We start from the raw sequence: 22,253 nt of genomic DNA, 5'->3' as shown, positions 1-22,253 counted from the left end.
ATCGCTCAATCCTATTTTAATGAGAAAAATTAAGTTTACAAAATTGGGTTCTTCAAGGGTATTGAGGTAAATTGAGGCTTTTTTAAAGGCCATTCAACCACCACAAACCTTTTGGAATTTGTGGACTTCGTATTAAATGCAATGGACAGAGGTAACCAAGTAGAAGCTCTATATACAGACTTCAGCAAAGCGTTTGACAGAATCCATCCAGAAGCACACATGAAATTTATGAGTCAAATAAATAGTATGTGTGGTTACACATGGCTTTTATGTGTACACATATTAAGTATGTGTCCGACACATAAATATAATTTGTTGATCACATTGCCAAAATTCATGTGTGGGACACATACAAGCAATCTTTGAAATTTTATCAGTGTAAGAGATTTAGGTGTTATTCTAGATTCTAAATTGACATTTGTGGACCATTATAACACAATAATACATAGAGCAGGCAATATGCTTAATTTTATAAAACGTTTCGGTCTCCACTTAAAAGATCCTTATACAATAAAATCACTTAACGTTGCTTATGTGAGGTCAATTTTAGAATATTGTAGCGTTGTTTGGTCACCCTATATGAAAAAGCATGAAGAACGAATAGAGTCAATCCAAAAGAAATTTTTATTATATGCACTACGTAAGCTAGGCTGGACGGCTTTTCCTCTCCCGTCATATGAAGAACGTTGCTTGCTGATCAGTATTCAAACATTGAAAGAACGTCGGGATTACGCAAAGATTTCTTTTATAAACAATATCATTTCGCAACGCATTGACTCAGTTGATCTATTGTCAAGGTTAAATTTGTATGCACCTTCCCGACGATCACGCAATCGACAGTTGTTCGCAGTAGGTCGCCATCGGACCAATTACGCTAAATTAAGACCTGTAAATCAGATGATGACTGTTTATAATCATCATTGTGAAATGATTGACCTGAATATGCCCTCAACAGAATTAAAAATATATTTCAGAACCCTGCGAAGTCATAGAACATAAGTCCTAATATTAATATGTAGTTTACGATTTGATGGATTGACGAATAAATAAATAAATAAGTAAATAGATATAGTTCAGCCCAATAAGTTACTTTTGAGTAAATTGCATATTCTCAAATTTACGGAATTAAACCTAATTTTGGGTAAAATGTACTTAAGAGTAGTTTTTTTTTGCTGGTGTTCAATGTAAACTACTATATGTGATTTACTCAAATTTGGGTTATTGAGCTAAAAGTACATACTTTTGGGTGGTTTTTCATCTCCGTGTACATTAAAATTTTTACAATGTTTTGTCTCTGCATGATGAGGATAAAAACGAGAGGGACGACTCTAGGTATCTACGATGCAGGAAAGATTGTGTTTTGCTGTGGCTAGCTGCGTGCACGCTGAGTAGATAGAAGGAAGATTGACGATGATTCTGAAGATTTCCTGCAAAAAGATGATGCCCGACAGCGTTGCCAGATTGTTTTAAAGCTTATCGGTGTAAATGGTTTTAAAAAATCGGTATTTATCGGTATTTACTATTTTAATTAATTTTATATTTTTGCCGTTTTTGAAAGCGAAAATTTTAAGTTTTGCGCTATGATCGGAAAATTCCGGGAGGAAACTCCGAGGAATGTTTGAATTAGCTTCTGGAGGAAGCTGAAAACAACATCCATAGAAAGAAGAAAGAAGCTCTCCTGGAGAAAATTTGAGGAAAGTACTGAGAGAAGTTGGGAAAACATTCGTGGAACTTAAAAATTAAAGAAACATAACAAAAAAATGGATTTCACATTGAAAGGAAGACAGAAAAGTTTCAGAAATCGAAAATAAATTGCAGCAGTGGCCATTTCCAGGGGAAGCCAGAAAAATCTCGGAAAGACCTTCCAATAGAAGTAAAAAAAAACCAACTGGACAAAATTTCAGAACTAGACAAAAGAAATTTCTGCGAGAAGTTTAATTGAACATTCTGGAGAAGACGGAAGAAACTTCCTGGAGACGTTGGCAGAAACTTCCTAAGGTAGATTGGAAAATAAATCTGGAGAATGTCGGAAGCCAGAGCGCTTACGGAACAGTCGAAAGAAACAAGGACATATTTCCGCAAGAAAGACCTCCTGTGGGATGTTCTAATGATCCAGAAATTTTTCCAAATGGTCACAAAACATCCCTGAAGACCCCGCAATGCCCCTAAAGCTTTTGGAACATTCCTGAAATGTACTTAGGAAAATTCCATATTTCCTCGGGCTGTTTTGGAGTACTCTGATCATCTTTCTCTAGACTTTCTCGAAGATTATGAAATTTCTTAAGCGCTCTCACAATGTTCTTGTATTTATTGTAACATCAGCATTGAAGTTCTCTCATCTTCCCGATTTTTCTAATTTTTAAAAGTTATCGACACTGCCATTAATAAGCACGGAACTTCCCATAAAATGTTCTCAAAATGTGTTCCTATAACTTCCCTTACGTTTCTTAAATTTGCATGAGCCCCTCGGAATATTGCTGAAGTTTTCGGAAATTTCCTGAGTTTTTCGGAACTCCTTTAAAATTTAAGCGATTTCCTTGAAATTTATTGATCTGTCCTGATGTTCTCGGAGCTTCCTAAAGTTCTCTCAATTCTCCTGAAACGAATAGAACTGTCCTGAAAAACATTAAATTTTCTAGAAGAGTTTTGGACTTGTGAAGTATCCAAAATATTTATGATGTTTCCTTAAATTCACTGGAGTTCGCTGGACCGGGATTTAGAATTTGAACAGAAGTTTTAGAAACGTTTTTTAATTTATCGAAATTTACTCAAAAGTCTGGACATTTCCGAAGTTTCAGAACTTCTTAAAAGTTCCTGCAGCTAGTGTCGATCCGCAATCAAAATCTGGAAGCATCCCTGAAGTTCCGGGAAAGTTGAAAAAAGAAACTGGCGGGAGAAGATGCAAGAATCATTCGTACGAAGGTTGAAGAGGCTTCCAAGGGAAGTCAAAATAAGTTTCCGAGAGGAATCGAAAAATAATTAACGATGTAAGGTGGAAGAAAATTCCAGGGGAAAGTTGGCAGAACATTCAGGAAATTAAATTATGTTTAGAAAGTATTTCCCGATTCCCCCGGTTTTACCAGAAAGAGCTCTCGACTGTTTATCGATTAATAGAAAGCCAAAAACGATGAAGAAATTAAAACATTCATCGAAAGAGTATCCATGACATTTTTGAAGATGATTTTTTTTTAGAATTTAAAAGGCTCAAAAAATTTGATATATTCGAAAAGCTACAAGTCTCTAACAGTAATTTTCTCCGAAATTCGTGCGCGGGCATGCAATAATCATTTTGATTATTTAAAAAAACAAATCGGTATAAATCGGTATAAAACCTCAAAAATCGGTATTCTGAGGAACCTTATCTGTATATCGGTATCTAGTTCGGAAATCGGTATAAATACCGATAAATCGGTATATCTGGCAACGCTGTGCCCGATGCAAGTAGATGTGAGAAATTGGCGTTGACGGCACTGTCGAAAAATTTGCTCTTCCAGCAAATGTAGACAGTTTCTTATGGGAATTTTCGATGGAGTGAAAGGATAGTACGAAGTCCGCCATGTTTCACGCACAGTCTGACGTTTGCTTATGGATTTTCTCATAGGAGTAAAGAGCTACAGAGTCGCCGTCAACGCCAATGAAAGAAGATTTTTTGAAGATTGATTCGCTAGTAACTAGATTTGGAGATTTGTTACGCATTTAAACTAAAGCCCTACAGTAAAAGTATGGACGTCTGTCAAAAGTTGTTCCAATCGAACCGTCAAAATGCACCGCTTTGCTCGATTGGAACAGCTTTTTTCAGTTTTGTGGTGACAGTCGTCCATACTTTAACTAGAGGGCTTTAATCTAAACTTGAGATTTAGATGTTTTCGCCAAGGGGGGGGGGAGGTGGCTGTCAAATACGAACAATCGTCGCCTACCTCGCATAACTGGTTCCAAACGTAAACGAGCCATAAGAAACCTACAGCGTTTGTTTACGTTTGGAACCAGTTTCATACAAGATGATCAGTAGGCTGATTTGACAGCACGTCCCCCCCCAGGTTTTCGCCCCTGTTTTGTGAAATCTCGATGAACATTTCAAATGGTCTTAGAACGTTCAACACAGCAGGGAATGCTTTTGAAGTTGAGTTATTAATGGAAGAGAAATTTGATGAAGAAAATCGTTCAATGCAAATAGGGCCTTTTGAAATATTTATCTAGTAAATATATTTTTAGTGTACAAACTAATGTTCGAAAGCTGTACTAAAAAGCTTTGCGAGAGCTTTTTACCTGTAAACTATTTACTTTACTGGCTTGCGCTTGACACAAACAAAACAAAAGACGTAGTAGGCGATTGTTAGCGCAGTTTCATTAAAAACATTGAAGAGAACACATCTGTTTAGAGAAAAGTCCGAGTCACATTTCAAAAGCGCAGGCAAAATAAAGTAGTGCAAAAATGAAATTTCAATACAAGGAGGAACATCCATTCGAGAAACGAAAGGCCGAGGGAGATAAGATCCGTCGCAAATATCCTGATCGAGTACCAGTAAGTACCCAGCGAATGTGAATCACTTTGGAAAAGGTGCATATTCTCTACCTCATGTGGATTTTTTCGCAACTCAGTTGAAAAACAGAATGATTCATGACTATTGGAGAAATCAAGATGTCGGACACTATTTTTCAAGGCAAACAAACCATTGGAAATAGGTTGCATCTGTTTGGATGTACTCATAATGTACTGCTTTCTGTTTGTGTTTGTAAATTGCCATTTTTCGGATCGCAGTACAGTTTTCAATATTCTGCATAAACATATTTCCTACCAGGAAATACTAAATTTAGCAACTTTGGTCAAGGTTATTACGTCATTAAAAAATAAGTCTGTTCGCTTCTTTGTTTGTAACCATTTCGAAACATCCGATGTTTATGAAAAACAAGCTAGCTATCCTACGTTATTGAATTTTTTTTCCTACGTAGTAGAAATTGGAAGTACTGAACTATTCGAGGTAAAAAAATCAATGTATGAGTAGTGGAAATCCAGCCGCCATTGTACCTTAGTTTTTATTTGGATATCTGCCAAGCATTGTAAAAGAGAAAACAATTTCTGGCATTACAAAAAAAAAAAAATCTTTTCTGGGGCTCGATTTGTTGATTATAAGACACAAAAGAATATCAGCTCAGCTGGTGAGGTGAAAACAGTGTTGAATGTGACCACCTATTTAATATGTGGTGGTATATGTGTTTCATATTTGTTTTTGTTAGTGAATCGTCGGTACCTCTCGTTTCGTAAATATCCGATCAAACCCGAGCAGATAAGTCTTTACTAGAACAACTCAAGGTTAAGGTGCTTTGTGTTTTCGCAGTGTAGGCAATCCAATGTTAGCGATGCGACTTACAAATGCGCTTATCCTGTTGCTCAGCAGGTGTGACAATGGTAACACGAAGTACCGATTAATTATGCACCAATAATGAAGGTTCCATCAACACTTCTTAAATTACATTTACAAGCAATTCTATTTAATCCGGTATTGAAGTGGGCATCACATTGGGAGGTAAGGTAATGAAAAATTCGAAAAATATGGCTATTTTTAAATCGCTTCCTAATAATAAACACAATTTCGGTTATCAACCTGGGTGGGTAGCATAACGAAACTAAAGGGACTTGTAACTTGTTGTTCCCATTGCAAGAATTATTCATTATGCTACAGGTTTCAGGAAGCAGTCTGCAGTCAATACTCCACTGCTTGATATTAAAAGAATTATCGACTTATAGATATTTCTAAAAAAAAATATATAGAAATTTGTTTCAAGGGATCTTCGCTGCAGGATTTTTTACTGAAAAGGGTATACAAATCGCTTGAAAAACTCGACTTTCTATACGATGTCATCGATGTACGATCAAGAATCTTAAAAACTTCCGGAAATTCCCGAAACTTTGGAAAACCCCGGAGTCATCGGAACTTCAAAATATTCGCGGAGCTCTTTATAGTGTTTAAATTTCTAGACATTCTTACATCAAAACCCTTGGATCCCCATTGCTTCCAAATCTGCCGGGACTCAAAGAATTTGAATCATCTAAAACTACAATAACATCCGAAACACATCCAGATGTACTCCGAGATCATTCCGTAAATTTACAAGTTTCTGGAATTTTCTAAGCTTATAACACAGACAAACAGACATAACACTCAAAAGTTGTTCATCGAACAAGCATTTAACGGACAATTTAAAAGTATCGTAGTTGGTAGTACCGCCACCTGTGGCGCGCATAGTCAATTCCCTTGCGTTTGACGTTTACACACTACCACCACAAACGAAGTGACAGACGACTAACTGGCGAAGAAATCCATTAAAATAATGTGGTTCACTGTAATAGAATTTTCTTGGAAGCTTGTGCCATCATCCACCAGATGGGTTAGTTTTTTTGTTTTGATTTGAACAAAGTTGATTTTGTGTACAATGATTCTTTGACAGTGTGCAAAGAGTGCGTATCATTTTGTCATTTTTTTTATGCATTTCAGTTTTGAGTAGAGTGAAAGAGATAGAACCAAAATATTCTAGTACATTTGGTGAAAATGCTAGTTCAATCCAATAGTAGTGTTGCCATGTGGTACAATCCAGTAGTAGTGGTGTTGCCATGTGGTACACTGAAAAATTGCAATAGCAGGTTAGTCACCAAAGTTTTCGAGCCGTTCCGTCTGTCACTTCGTTTGTGCTACTACTAGATTCAACTAGCATTTTCACCAAATGTACTAGAATGTTTTGGTTCTATCTCTTTCACTCTACTTAAAACTGAAATGCATAAAAAAATGACAAAATGATACGCACTCTTTGCACCACAAACGAAGTGACAGACGGAGCGGCTCGAAAACTTTGGTGACTAACCTTCTATTGCAATTTTTCAGTGTACCACATGGCAACACTACTACTGGATTGAACTAGCATTTTCACCAAATGTACTAGAATGTTTTGGTTCTGTCTCTTTCACTCTACTCAAAACTGAAATGCATAATACAATGACAAAATGATACGCACTCTTTGCACACTGTCAAAGAATCATTGTACACAAAATCAACTTTGTTCAAATCAAAACAAAAAAACTAACCCATCTGGTGGATGATGGCACAAGCTTCCAAGAAAATTCTATTACAGTGAACCACATTATTTAAATGGATTTCTTCGCCAGTTAGTCGTCTGTCACTTCGTTTGTGGTAGTAGTGTTGCCATGTGGTACAATCCAGTAGTAGTGGTGTTGCCACGTGGTACACTGAAAAATTGAAATAGCAGATTAGTCACCAAAGTTTTCGAGCCGCTCCGTCTGTCACTTCGTTTGTGGTTTAACCGTTGTTTACCAAGGTGCACTGCCCTTTTCAGCTTAGTTGTCCCATTCGTGAAAACAGCAAGCTGAGAAAAACCCTGTTCAATTTGTTTTTCTCTATGGACTCTTATGGATGGTACAACGTAGTTTTGGTATTTTTAGCGACATTTGTATTACAAAATAAGAACCGTTTTAAATGTTTTTTCAAAGTCCAAAGTATAGTAGGATTTAGTCAATGTGATGCACCGCACGGCATTTTGATTTTTCTCAAACGCGTCATTGCACGAAATTCAACGCGGACTTTGGTTGGTGAAATTAACTACCGCGTCTAGGGAAACACCGCAATATTATTTCCCATAAAGATCGAGTAAACTAAAAAAATACATTTTGATATTGCTGATTGCATCAGAACCTGGACCGCCCCAAAAATGCAAAAAGTGTGATAAAAGTGCACCTTCTTTCAAATCGTTTTGGTGTCTTCGGGGAACTTATTGCTTGCATCACAAGAAATAAGCGCACCGAAGGTAACCAATTGGCTACAAACAAAGACTACAAATCAAGAAGACTGGCAACTCTGCCAAAAATCAGGAGACAGTAACGGCAACGCCTCTTCTGAGCAAAAGTGGAACCTGTGAATGATGGTGTGTGTTAATTCACGAGTGCATTCACACACATAGGTAGAAATAAATAGCTGTGTTTTGTTATGATTGTCGTAAAAAGTGAAAAGTTTCTTTCTTTGACAACGAGTAAAATTCCAGCTGAAATTAAACAGATGCGTAACTAAATTTGTTTTTAAAATTAAAAAAATGATGGTGGGACATTCCTCGATCATTATTTTGTTTTTTTTTCAGAATTATCTTCCACTTTTCCTTAGCTCTTTAGTGATGCATTTATGGGCATTCGTATGGTGCATTAGTAAAATGCATGAACGTTCCGCATGGCTTTGGCACCTGGCCGCAGTGGGGGAAGTTAAGTTGTTACGCTCGGCAACTTGGCACAGTACTCGCTGACCATTTGAGCATACAGAAGATCACTATTCGAGGGTTTTATGTTCAGACAACATCTAAAATGGAAATATATTCTTTATTAATACAATCAATAGGGATTGTAGTCCTTCAACCTTTCATTTTCATTTTCTCCAACATTAGATCCTGCTACGCCTTCCGTTGGATCGTGATGTAGGTACCGGATCTTTCTTATTTTTGAATCCTTGAATTCAGCAGCTTCCGAATGGTAGTTCACTCAATGGTGGTGGAAGCTGTCAATGCCTTGTAATTGATTGCTTCCAACAGGCAAAATAAACAATAATTCGATTCACGTTAGAGTTATTTTCACTAGGTATCGATCCTAGTTTCAATTCTCTACTTGATCCACTATGACAAGTTTTCGGTTTGGAGTTGGAAACCACCGGCTTGCTGGATACAAATTGCCTTGAAATTTGGTAGAGCAGATCAAAAACAACAACGAGTACCGTGTTATGATTATTCGTTTCGGTGTCTCACTAACACTTGTGCTTCAAAGTTCCACCTTTGATTGACAGAGGCGCTGTTATCAGTGACGTTTGACATGTGTATGGGAGAAGGGAACCGTTGCCAGTCTTCGTGATTTGTAGTCTTCGGTTTTAGTCATAATAAACTAGTCTGTAATTCCAAAAACTTTAAAAGAACTCCAAAAGTGCTCGCACAGTGACATTGACATGAAATGACAAAACATTTGGGTGATGCTAAACTTATTTCAATGTGATGCAATATTCAACAAGAGAGTGTAGCAATGCATTTCCAAGCGATCTTTTTCTCATGACAGGTAGTGAATGTGTTTATAGGATTGTATTAAGATGTTTTTCTTTCTGTGCGAAATAAGATAAAATTTAATCTGTGTTTTATTGCTTCCAAACAAATATTCATAATTTTTGTATGATTGTTAAACACAGGTGATTGTTGAAAAAGCCCCTAAAGCTCGCATCGGAGATTTGGATAAGAAGAAATATCTAGTCCCGTCTGACCTGACTGTTGGGCAGTTCTATTTTCTAATTCGTAAGAGAATTCATCTTAGGCCTGAAGACGCCTTATTCTTCTTTGTAAACAACGTAATTCCACCAACATCAGCAACCATGGGGTCTTTGTACCAGGTAAGCGATATTTGTCAACTGTTTTTAATGATTCATGATTGTAACTTGTTTTATTTTTCTCCTCGACAGGAACACCACGAGGAGGATTACTTCCTGTATATTGCTTACTCTGATGAAAATGTATATGGAAGCAAGTAAATAACAGGAGTGATATGTTTAGAAAAGGACTGCTATAAACTGTATTTGGTATATGATGTTTTTTCGTTCATTTTGTCATACGTTTCCTGTTTTGGGCTGATACTTTCCAACGTCCGCTAATATATCTTCGTGGTACGATGCATTTCAAACCCGTTCAACTGACCCGGTTGTTTTGAGTTGGCTAAGAACAGAGATATCATCTTGAAGCGGATGATTTCTATATTGGCGATTAATTATTATGTTCTTTGGAAAATATCATCTGAACAATGGCCGGATAGCAAGGGACAGCTAATTTTCAGAACATAAAAGGAAAAGTTGCGTAACTTTTCTGCTTTTCATGTTCAAAAATAAGTTTCTGTAAATTCTAACTCATCATACACCGGGTATCTATATAATCACTACAGGCGCCTCTCGATACTATCGCCATGTCTTAAATTACTGTGCAAAAATAAACACCATTTTATGCAGATGCTTATTGGAAGAAAACATATAAACAATGAAAAAAAAAAACTAATAAATATTAAAATATTATAAAAACACATAAATGCAGCAAAATGTGTGAAAGCACATACCAAAAACACATCTTTAATCTTAGGTTTTTAGTTTTAGCTTTATTATCAACCACAATCTGTATTTTATCCATTTAATTTATACAGATATGGAATAAATGATAAAACTAAGTAGGGATGTACAGCGTTTTTATTGCATATGTCCGAATGCCTATTAATGACGAAAAAGACTAATTGAACCCCCTTGTTCTGCCAGTCACGTGACTTTGTCACCTCGTGTGAGGTGAATCCGTGCAAATCAAATGGAGAGTCACCTCACACGAGGTGATAATCCCCCTTATTCTGCGAGTCACGTGACTCGCAGAATAGGGGGATAGTTCGAGGTATCATACACTGAGGCAAAAGAACATAAGAATTCCATAAAAACCACTGCTGAATTTTAGTCACAAGAAACCAGTATGAATTTCATTAATAATAAAACGCAGCAGACTGGAACTGAATCATATACGTTGATGCCCGTATGCCGACCACTCGTCTTTCAACGGTTGGTGTGATGAAAATGGCATAAGAGCTACCTCATATTAGATGAAAATCATTCATAACGCTCACGCTTACGAAATTCATATGTGTCGTTCATAAGTCGATCCTTATGAAATTCTTAAGTTTATTTAGTGTGTAGGTCTTCGATAATTCAAGCTGAACCTTGCATTAGGTCCTAAGTAACAGTTACAGATTCTCTTCGTCGACTTTCTCTTTGTATTCCCACATCTCGGCATGATCCGCCAATGGTGCGGCACATCCCTCGTGTCAAGAGTGTCAACTCGCAGGCTCCATTACTATAGGAAATAGAAAATGCTCAAAGCTGACCCAATACCATTTGAACAAATGTTGCATCAATTATTCCGTAATAGCAGGGACAACGCTACTTTTCAGGCCGTCAGAATGCAGGGCATCTTAGTGAAGTTATTATTATTATTTAGCTTTATTAGGGTGGCTTTCAGCCTTGGGCTGGTTCGCCTCCACCTTAGTGAAGTTCCCAAAGAAGGGGTAACTGATTGTGTGCGAAAATTGGCGAGGCATCGTATTACTGAACCTGAACGTTCGGTAAAACTTTGACCTTCATAAAAGCTATTGAATTTGAAAATAATTTCAAAATTTCAAAACATATAAACCTTGTTTAAAAGATCAAATCTTGTCATTTTAGTGGAGATTTAGTTTCAAAGTAGCTGAAAAGCAATTGAATTAAATTGCATAAATTTTACCGAACAGGTCAGCTGTTCAGATTACGGTAAAAATTACCGAAGTCGGCGATAAATTCTAATGTCGTTTTCGTTTTTGCGGTGTAGCGCTAGTGTAGTGTAAGCAGGAATAAGCGCGAGTCTTTGACAGCTCAACATCATTATTCGTTCGTAAACAAAGGTGCATCCTATATCTACACCCTAAAATATTTCGGTGTACTACAGTGTAGCACCGGTGTAGCTACACCACCGACAAACCGACATGAATAACCATACAAGTACCATCAAATTTCTGATCAAAGAACAAAACTGACATCTGCCTCCGTGTTCGCGAAAAATGTGTATCCTAGCCACGAACGCGCATACAAATTGTATCAGTTGAACCGTGTCTAATATATTCTAGGCATATTATTTTTATCTAGATAACAAATTTCTATGGTTTTGACAGATGGGATCGCTGCACATTTGAATCCGCCGTTATGGATTCTCGATCAAGAGTTAAGTTTATGTTTCATGTCGGTTTGTCGGTGGCTACACCGCAAAAGCGAAAACGACATAAGAGCAACCGTACCAGTCGTTGCCATTTGCGGCACTATTTTACTTACGCACAGCGTTTCCATTTTGGCTTAATCACTCCTCTCCACACCGGTCGTTGCTATCACAATCATTATTTAAGTTACCGTTTTCCACACCAGCAAAACAAAATTTTGACGTTTATTCAAAATAGCAACCGTCTGATGCGTTGCTACCCGCATAAGCGCGAACCATAAATTGACCTTACCGATAATGGTTATAAATTGATTATAATCCCTGCTAAACTTCAACTGAAATGGTTATGGAACTTTACATGAATGTTTGTGTGATAAAGTTTTAACCTTAAGTATTATAGTTTTTTGGAAGTGGACCTTACAAATAATGGGTTGTTAAGAACCATTACCATTCAAAATTCTTGTTTTCTCCATACATTTTCGGAAAGAAAACTATACTAAAACCTTTTAACTTATGGTTTGAGAACATTAATGGTAATGGTTATGGTAACCAGTAAGGTCCATGAATGGTTTTGTAACATCGATCAACTTTATGTGGAATATATCGCGAATTGGTTGCCTGTAAATTACTGATTACCAATTCACGATATATTTCACGTAAAGTTGAGTGATAATACAAAACCATTAATGGACCTTACTGACTACCATAACCATAACCATTAATGTTCTCAAACCATAAGTAAAAACGTTCTAATATAGTTCTCTTTCCAAAAATGTATGGAGAAAACAAGAATTTGGAATGGTAATGGTTCTTAACAACCCATTATTTGTAAGGTCCGCTTCCAAAAAACCATAACACATAAGGTTAAAACTTTATCACACAAACGTTCATGTAAAGTTCCATAACCATTTCAGTTGAAGTTTAGCAGGGATTATAAACAATTTATAACCATTATCGGTAAGGTCATGTGATGGTTCGCGTTTATGCGGGTACCGAGTTGCTAAATTTATGTGTTTTGATTCTCGAGAAATTTGCGTTTAAAGCCATTGTTTACGTTTGGTTGTTCCGCCTATTTCAATTGTTGGTCTAGTAAATAGTCATTACCACCAAAATTTCATAAGGAACGCGACTGCACCGAAAATAGTTTTCATGCAGCTACCATTGGAAACGCAAATGATTTTCATCCATGAACAAAATTAATGAAATTCATCTGAATTTCACATAAAATTTATGCTATCACGTTAATTTTATATGATTTTTCATATGAATTTCATCGGCCTCATAATATTCATGTGATTTTGTGGTGGAATTTTTAGCTATGTGATCACATGAAAGCTATGTGAAGTTCACATGGTTTTCATCCATTAGATATGTGATAAATTTTTTGAGTGTGTGCAATCAAAATCTTAAGCCTCAACAACTTATCATGTTAAATGGTTAGAAATTAAAAAAATAAGTAAAATTTCCACCATGGACTGGCGATGAACAAAATGTTTATTTTGACTATATGTTTTAGTATTGCTTCTACGTGAAGTCAACGATTTACATAGTTGAAGACGCCAATTTCAAATAACAGACTGTAGTGGTAATTTTTATACGATAGATGGAGTAGATGAAAGCATAGTCAGAGACAGGAGCACATATCGTGGTAGGGGTAAACAATAGTTGCAATTTCCAAACCTACGACTGGATGCCTTCCTTCAAATAACAATTGAAGTGCGGTAAAAATCGGTAGAACTGTTTCAAACACACAGTTGGTACTTGAACGGGTCGGTTTTCATCTCTTTTTGCCAGTGGTGGCGGGGGGGGGGACACCCCTCACCATCCCTCTCCAAAGGGGGAGTTTGGTAAAGAGAGATGAAAAAACCGATTTGTACCTTCCTTAAAAGTTATCCTAGTTCGCTATTCTAATATCTATATACAATCTTCACACTGCCGTACTCTAACGGAACTATCAACTCTATGCTTTCATCTACTCCATCTATCGTATAAAAATTACCACTACAGTATGTTATTTGAAATTAGCGTCTTCAACTATGTAAAATGTTTATGTTTAATGTTAGAGTAGGCGGTAAACAGAAACCTCGATTGAGGTTGGACGGATTGGATCTTAATTCACAATTATTGAACCGTGTGCAGTAATAACAGTTAACTAGCTAGGCTATCTGAGGTCCGAGAATATGGTTGTATGTAAATTATAATACAAGCGGCGACGGTGGTGTAGTGCTAAGCGTGATTACCTCTCACCCCAGCAGGCCCTGGGTTCAATCCCAGTTGGCGCTGCCGGGATGTTCTGAGGCATAACATCTCTGATCACGCCTTCCTTCGGAAGGGGGAAGTCAAGCCGCTGGTCCCCGGTTCATGAGTTGATGGGTCGATAGGTAGGGTCCAGGTGTACGGGAGCTGTCTCCCTAGCGTCGGTAGCATTGGTGCTCAGCACGGAAAACAAGCCGTTGGTCCCGGCCCATGTGTGTTTGGCAGGTGTGGAAGCTGCCTTCCTGCACATTCGATTGCCGTCAATAGATGGCAATCGATGGCCGCAGTGGATTTATATCTCGAACAGAGGAAACAAAATTGAGCCGTCGTTGGAACTTCATTGAGTCTGGAGGTTGACGAATGAAAAACAGCCCAATTACAATTCAAGCTGAACATTGCATTAGGCGCTAAGTAACATTGATCGATTCTCTTTCGTTAATAACTTGAGCACATAACCGTTTCTTGTTGTGTTTGTAATATTAGACGCTAAATAAAAGCTTCTTTTATCTAGCTGTGTGATGAAAATACCTGGGAAAGTCTTTACATGTGAATGGAGATACAGAGAGAAAGTCGACGAATAGAATCTGTCAATGTTCTTAGGACCTAACGCAATGTTTAGCTTGAATTAACTATTGATTAACTCTAGAAAAAAAAAAAAAATGTGACTTAATAGTATAAATAAAAAGATGATTTTACGGATTGAAAATGTAACATTTATTAGACCGCTCAGAATAGTTTAACTTAAATAAATCACGAATAAGCCTTCAGTTAAAATAAATCGGATGAACATGTTGTCTCTTGAGCGCCCGTTTGCACATAGGACATTTTTTGCGGATTTGAATTTCCTGTGTAATGCAAGCATTGCAGAAAAGATGTCCACACACGGTAGATGCAGCCTGCTGGTGGAATATGGACTCCAAACATATTGGGCATGTAGCAGATATTGATGAAGCTGCTTCAGTTGATATGGAATCTGAACGCGGAGCTATGGTAGTCATTCGTTTCGTGGGTGGTGGCGTCTGGATGGCATTCTGTTGCGCTGGAGGTGCAATATTGATTACCGTATCGTCAAGATTGATGGATTCCACTACTAGAGCGGCATCTGCTCTCCTGCGCCGAGCCCGTCGAGTTGCTGGAGAGAGTGGTATTTCATCGTGCATGGGGGAACAAAGATCAACTACAGGGTGTGGCACTTCTATCACAACACAATCATCGTTGTCTACAACACAATCGGCGTTGTCGTCGGCCTCCGGTCGTAAAGCGTTTAACTCATAGGGAAGTGTAGCATTCGAATCATCGCTCAGCACCTCAACATGATCACTGGAAGCATTGCTTGTTTGTTGATTGCCATCACTGTCACTAGTACCACTTGTAGAAGGGCCTGAGGCTATCATGTTTGATTCGGAATCGTCTGCAATGGCAGACTTATCTGCTGCCGAATGAAAAGATGCGTCATTTCCGCTCACGTCGAAAATGTTGCTGGAAGATCGCTTGGCTTCACGATTTAGGAAGGAATGCGCCATTATGAAAGCTTCTGCTCTTTGAATCACATCTAACATGGATTCATCTAGATTTTCCGAAGATGAATCCATTTGTTTACTGATAATAATAATTATTGTCTAGTATGTGCTCTTGGGTGATAATACAACAATGATGCGGAGCACTCGATAAAACACTTTTCAATCAATTTTAAATTTTAAGTTCGCGGTGAGTTGGGATTTTCACAAGCCAGCTTCTCTTTCTAATCTAGTCGCTTGTTTATTTACGTTTGAGTTCACATTTTTTTTTTCTCGATACACACTCTACACGCTATTTCAAAACTACCCAAATTTGGGTAGAATACACCCAGATCGGCCAAAACTGAACCTACCCAAAAATGGGTAAACTATGTTGGAAGAGACAAGTTGACAAATGGACAACATCAACATGAATCCGTTCGGCCGCATAAACGACCTTACCGATAATAATTATAAATTGTTTATAATCCCTCCTAAACTTTAACTGAAATGATTATGGAACTTTACATGAACGTTTGTGTGATAAAGTTGTAACCACAAACGAAGTGACAGACGACTAACTCGCGAAGAAATCAATTAAAATAATTGGCAAATCAAAGTTGGATCTCGTGGAGAATAGAAGAACTATGAAAGTGATGATGGTTTCAAAATTTTCCACGGGGAAGTATACGAGTGCAATCTTAAAATGCTTTTATTTTGTGAATGGAGCATTTTATTTAAATCTGGTTACCCGTAAAAAAAAGAACCGTAGAGGTACAATGAAATGTATTGTAACCATACAATAGAGTTTATGGTATTTACAATAAATCGTATTATCCACAACGATAAAATAACAGTAGAATGTATTGTTTCTACAATAGAATCTATGGTAAATTGGGGAATATACAATAGATTAAGGGGGTCGTTATGTATCTTAACCATACGAAAAATCACTTTTTCCCGAACAAACTTGAACCATTTACCATTAATTGTATTGTTGTTCTATTGTTGAAAACTCTTACTATATGGGACGTATTGTACATCTATTGTAATAACAATATGCTAAAACTTCGTGTACTATATACACACAATAAGATCGATTGTTGGCAATAGATTTACTTGTAACTGTATTTTATTTTATGGTAATTGTATGGTTATTTTTTTCCGGGTAGTGCTACGTTAGTAGAAAACTTCAGGACTACTCAATAGAGATATAATACAGAAAACATAATTTCTTTTCAGATTTTTAGGTGTAAACAAAGACTTCCGCTTTTCTACCACTGTAGCAGTAACCAGATTTAAATAAAATGCTCCATTTTCAAAATAAAAGCATTTTAAGATTGCACTCGTATACTTCCCCGTGGAAAATTTTGAAACCATCATCACTTTCATAGTTCTTCTATTCTCCACGAGTGCCAACATTGATTTGCCAATGTGGTTCGCTGTAATAGAATTTTCTTAGAAGCTTGTGCCATCAGCCACCAGATGGGCTAGTATTTTTGTTTTGATTTGAACGTAGTTGATTTTGTGTGCAATATGATCTTTGACGTGTGCAAAGAGTGTATCATTTTGTCATTTTTGGCAACACTACTACTGGATTGTACTAGCATTTTCACCAAATGTATTAGAATGTTTTGGTTCTATCTGTTTCCCTCTACTCAAAACTGAAACGCATAAAAAAATGACAAAATGATACACTCTTTGCACCACAAACGAAGTGACAGACGACTAACTGGCGAAGAAATCCATTTAAATAATGTGGTTCACTGTAATAGAATTTTCTTGGAAGCTTGTGCCATCATCCACCAGATGGGTTAGTTTTTTTGTTTTGACTTGAACAAAGTTGATTTTGTGTACAATGATTTTTTGACAGTGTGCAAAGAGTGCGTATCATTTTGTCATTTTTTTATGCATTTCTGTTTTGAGTAGACTGAAAGAGATAGAACCAAAACATTCTAGTACACTCAAAAATATTATAAAACGAATATAGATTAAAATTTATACATTTTATGGATTTTCAAAATTTATACATCGGTTCGATTAAAATTTTCGTCAAAATTATACTAAGTCCGAATAACGGAGTGGAATTCGATCAGTGTTTACTAAAATGATAGCAAAAAGATCATCTGGATTCTCTTCGGAGCTTTGTGCTGGTGAAGAGCTTCATCCCGGCGGATTTATACAGCACATGTGATCAGCTGGGCAGCTAGACTGCGTAAGCACGAGTTCATTCTAATGAACATCGAAAAGGTATGTATTTTTTAATAATATTCATAAAAATAAAATAATTAAAAAACCTCCCTGAGACAATTTTAATTTTGATTTGAAAACAATAATATTTACCATATATAAAATTAAGAAGCGAAAAATACATTCTCTCGAATAAACCGTATCTATGCATTGTAAGTATATTTCAATTTTATACTACGGAACGCATAAACCATTTTTATACTAAGTTTGCATTCTCTCCCTTTATACCGACCTTTGCGTCGGTACGGAGAGTTGCGATTTAGCGTAGCTTTTATACTATTTAGATTTCAATATTTTTTGAGTGTACATTTGGTGAAAATGCTAGTTCAATCTAGTAGTAGTGTTGCCATGTGGTACAATCCAGTAGTAGTGGTGTTGCCATGTGGCACACTGAAAAATTGCAATAGCAGGTTAAGACCGGCGCACAATAGATACGTTTTCGGGTTTTTTGACAGATAATGCATAGAGATTGCTAAAGTATGACTGTGTGAGTGATTTGTTTTCATCGGGAAAATTTTCCGCTATGAAGTTTTTTTTCCCGATGAAAACATTTTCCGTATACGTATACGTGACGCACACTACGTACGATAAACGTCAGCAATCTCTATGGGCTAACTGTCAAAAAACCCGAAAACGTATCTATTGTGCGCCGGCCTTTAGTCACCAAAGTTTTCGAGCTGTTCCGTCTGTCACTTCGTTTGTGCTACAATAACTATCAACAGTAATGATAGTGTCGAATGGCCATGGCCATTGTTAGTGCCCCAGAGAAACCAAGTTTTTTAACCAACAAAATTATGGAATATGTCAACTGCGGTTTAGATAAACACAGGATTTAATCACATTCGATTAGATCAACAGGTTACGGTACGGTAACTAGTATAAAATTTTGAAATAGTTCCGAAATTCGCGTGCGAGAAGATAAAAACTCTCTACAATTCGCGCGCGCGTGGAGTATCAAACCGATGTTGCATTCACACTGTCGGATGAACTGTTGGACTGGTCACCGGAATGTTCTGAGGCATAACATCTCTGATCACGGGAAGTAAAGCCGTTGGTCCCCGGTTCATGAGTTGATGGGTTGATGGGTAGGGTCCAGGTGTGGGTTATTGCCTCCCTGGCGTCGGTAGCATTGGTGCTAAGCCTGGAAAACAAGATCGACGGAAAACAAATCAAGGAAAAAAAAAAGTTCAATCCGTAGCAGCCATTAATGTTATTTGGTGAAAAAATGAATCTGATTAGTACGGCTGGGATCTTGCAGTACAGCCGGAAGATACTGAGCCACCAAGAAGATGGATGAATTGATCTAGGATTCCTCCTGCTGTTGGTTCACGTGGCAGCGCATTTCGTAATCCCTATCACTGGCGTAGACTGACTCCATCCACTGGAAGTGATGCTCAGACCCCGTTATTGCCATATCGACAAACATCCTCCCTCCACTCCTGCAATGCTAAGTGCTGCCAAAAATGCCTCACGAAATCTTGTGGAAAGCAATTGCTGACTCTGCTGTATTGGCTGTTTCTGGAGCTGCTGCTGCTAAACAGGAAAAAATAAATTAAATTAAAACACTACAATTACTCAATTTACCGAATCTTCTGAAAAATAAAAATTGAATCGGTGGCGTCAGGTCCCCTTTGCTGGCCGTTCAAAGATGGGTGTTGACTTCCGGATGCCACTACCTCGGCCACTGCACAGTGTCGTATCGGTGGTAAGTTAACAGTGATCTTTGATAAGAGGCCGTAAACGTAAACAATGACCTTTTTCACAAATTTCATGAGAATGGAAACTCTCCCAAGTTAATCACCAGCATTATCGTGTAAAGGAAGAGGCCCTCTATTCCAGGCTCTATCCGATAAATTAGGTGGCTTTCATAGATAGATTTTAATTTATGCAAGAAGCCATTTACAAAATTTACTTTAGCAACCTAGGCCTTTATGAAAAACCACTATCGAAATGCATAATTTGAAACTTCACATTCAGTGTTTGTTTTCGCGCCTTTTGGATTCACTTGTCAATGAATATGAAAAAGCATTTTTGACAGTTGTACAACTTTTCTTTTGAAAATTTCACTTTTAAAATTACAACTCGGATGTGAAAAAAACACTTTCAAACCAACAAAATCTATTTCTATTTGAATTTTCTCGTAGTTAAAACTACTAAATATTGGAAACTTTTAATATGAAAACGCATAATTTTTATTGATACAATATGTGTTGCTTGTGTGTGAGAAAGTCGAATCTCTCGTTTCGTTTTTGACAACAACAAAAAGTGAGAGTGGGATGTGAAACTCAAAATTACTCAAAATTAAGTAAAAAGAACTTAAATTTAGGGTAATTTTTTTTCTCTGTGTATGAACAGGTATTTTTGACCAGCGCTGCCATTTATACGGATTTATCTGTATTATACAGATTTTTTAATCTTAATACAGACCCGATACAGAATACAGATTTATCACAGATATTTAAATTACAATACAGATTTATACAGATTTTTATAAAATGAATGTTATGGTGTTTTTGACAGCATTCACAACCAGAGGACCAACCGCTTTCAGATGCATATGGAGCTGGTAGTAAACGATTTGAGATTGTATGGGGATTCACAGTATTAATTGAATATTTCCAATATAAGCATGTATGTTAAATACAAGAAAAGTGCCCGAGCCTAGGGGAACGACAGCTCCAAGTATCAGCATCAATACCGATAGTGGAAATATTGAATATTTTAATATATGTGATATTTTCGAATCTTATACTTAGTCTGACAGTTGATTTTTTGACAATTTTTGGTTTTAAGCGTACATTTGACATTCGTTTAATCTAAAATGGGTATTACACGAGAGGCAAGTCATTCCTTGAAGATCTTGCTGGTCACCGCCACCATAATCCGCTCCTTGTTCTCACAAAATCGGCATTATTTGGTAGCTGTTCTCAATGCACAAAATCTAAAAGAAATAGTCATTATTTTCCAAGAAATCTTCATCGTCTGCGAACAAATGTGCTGTCCTCCGATGGAACGGGAATCGACTAACTACGCCGCTCCTGCTAACGGAGTCCCAGAGTGATGGTTCCGTGGTCGTATCGCTCGGTTCGCCATGAGCCTGCAACTTGAAGAGATTTGCTGCTGGGGGAACGTCCAGTACCGTTTTTATCATGAAAAGCCGAAGTCAAAATCGATCAGAGCTATCGAAAACGAAAATCTAGGCAAAAATGATGACAAACAGAAAGCTTTAGTAAACATAAACAACATCGGTGAAACGTCATTGAGTGTATGCGTTAAAGCTACACTGTTATTTTTTTTACTTTGAAGCTTCCCGCTTGACAGTTAATATCATTAATATTTATACTAAAAATTATAATAACTACCAATTTGAGCAATTTTTACACCAAATATTACTTCGGATTAAGTTGTACTTCCCCTAGGCCCGAGCACATTAAAATGGTACAAATACAAGTACTCGTAAACATTTTATTTGCATTGAAAATGTATTTCGTAAGAAATTGCGGATTTTCTGATATTCTCCATACTGCAAAAATGATTTTACCAGCACTGGCGGGGCGACATCTCTTGACTTTTCGGTGTAACTACCACACAAATGATGTAATTAATTGTATTCATCTATATTAAAAATATCAAATAGTAATGAACTCGTGCACTTTTTTGCATTTAAAACTGCTTATCAGGAAGATACCGAAGATACATACATTTTCAAACGGCTTCATATCTGGGGGGGGGACGTGCTGTCAAATCAGCCTACTGATCATCTTGTATGAAACTGGTTCCAAACGTAAACAAACGCTGTAGGTTTCTTATGGCTTGTTTACCTTTGGAACCAGTTATGCGAGGTAGGCGACGATTGTTCGTATTTGACAGCCACCTTCCCCCTTGCTTCATATCACTCTTATAAATAAGTACGGACGATATCACAAATGGCGCAATTATATCCCGTATGGTTAGTACGATAGCCCGAATAGGTGGTTAAGCACTTTTTATGGTTATTTTGTATGCACTGTATTTGTAAAACAACAAAACATGATTAATTAAGAAAAAAATCGTCAATACAGAAAATACAGATTTTTTAATAGAGTGGATACAGATTTTTTATAAAACCACCTGGCAGCTCTGTTTTTGACAGTTGAACAACTTTTATAAAAACATAATGCACTTTTAAAATCACAAGTCCAAAGTGAAAGAAAAACTTTCAAACCAAAGATATAATTTTCATTTTGAAAATTTTCACAGTTAAAACAACGAAATTTGGGAAACTTTCATTTTGAAATTGCATTATTTTTATATCAACAATTTTTGTTTTTTGTGTGTACGCAACTCTCCCGACCGACGCATATAGCTCGGTATAAAGGGAGAAAATACATACTTAGTATAAAAGTTGATTATACGGACGCAAGTATAAATCCATGTTATGTCCACTTTGTATTGGCGTCTTGCAGTGAAACTTTTCCA

At 37.0% G+C, this 22,253-nt stretch overlaps 2 protein-coding genes across 2 annotated transcripts; one reads left to right on the top strand and one right to left on the bottom strand.

Annotated features, from left to right (window-relative positions):
• Positions 1–4,327: 4,327 nt before the first annotated feature.
• Positions 4,328–9,601, top strand: LOC135710974 (gamma-aminobutyric acid receptor-associated protein). The gene is made up of 3 exons (XM_065233708.1): positions 4,328–4,522; positions 9,222–9,419; positions 9,489–9,601. The coding sequence occupies exons 1-3, from the start codon at positions 4,433–4,435 to the stop codon at positions 9,555–9,557; spliced, it is 357 nt and encodes a 118-aa protein (XP_065089780.1). The 5' UTR covers positions 4,328–4,432; the 3' UTR covers positions 9,558–9,601.
• A 5,166-nt stretch (positions 9,602–14,767) lies between these two features.
• LOC135710973 (E3 ubiquitin-protein ligase RNF4-like) lies at positions 14,768–15,955 on the bottom strand. The gene has a single exon (XM_065233707.1). The coding sequence runs from the start codon at positions 15,639–15,641 to the stop codon at positions 14,814–14,816; it is 828 nt and encodes a 275-aa protein (XP_065089779.1). The 5' UTR covers positions 15,642–15,955; the 3' UTR covers positions 14,768–14,813.
• Between the last annotated feature and the right edge of the window lie 6,298 nt (positions 15,956–22,253).

The sequence above is a fragment of the Ochlerotatus camptorhynchus genome, unplaced genomic scaffold, assembly GCF_037179485.1.
Source record: "Ochlerotatus camptorhynchus isolate MF236.1 unplaced genomic scaffold, CSIRO-AGI_Acam_v1.1 ptg000411l, whole genome shotgun sequence".
Classification (NCBI taxonomy): domain Eukaryota; kingdom Metazoa; phylum Arthropoda; class Insecta; order Diptera; family Culicidae; genus Ochlerotatus; species Ochlerotatus camptorhynchus.
This window is presented reverse-complemented; position numbering and strand designations above follow the sequence as displayed.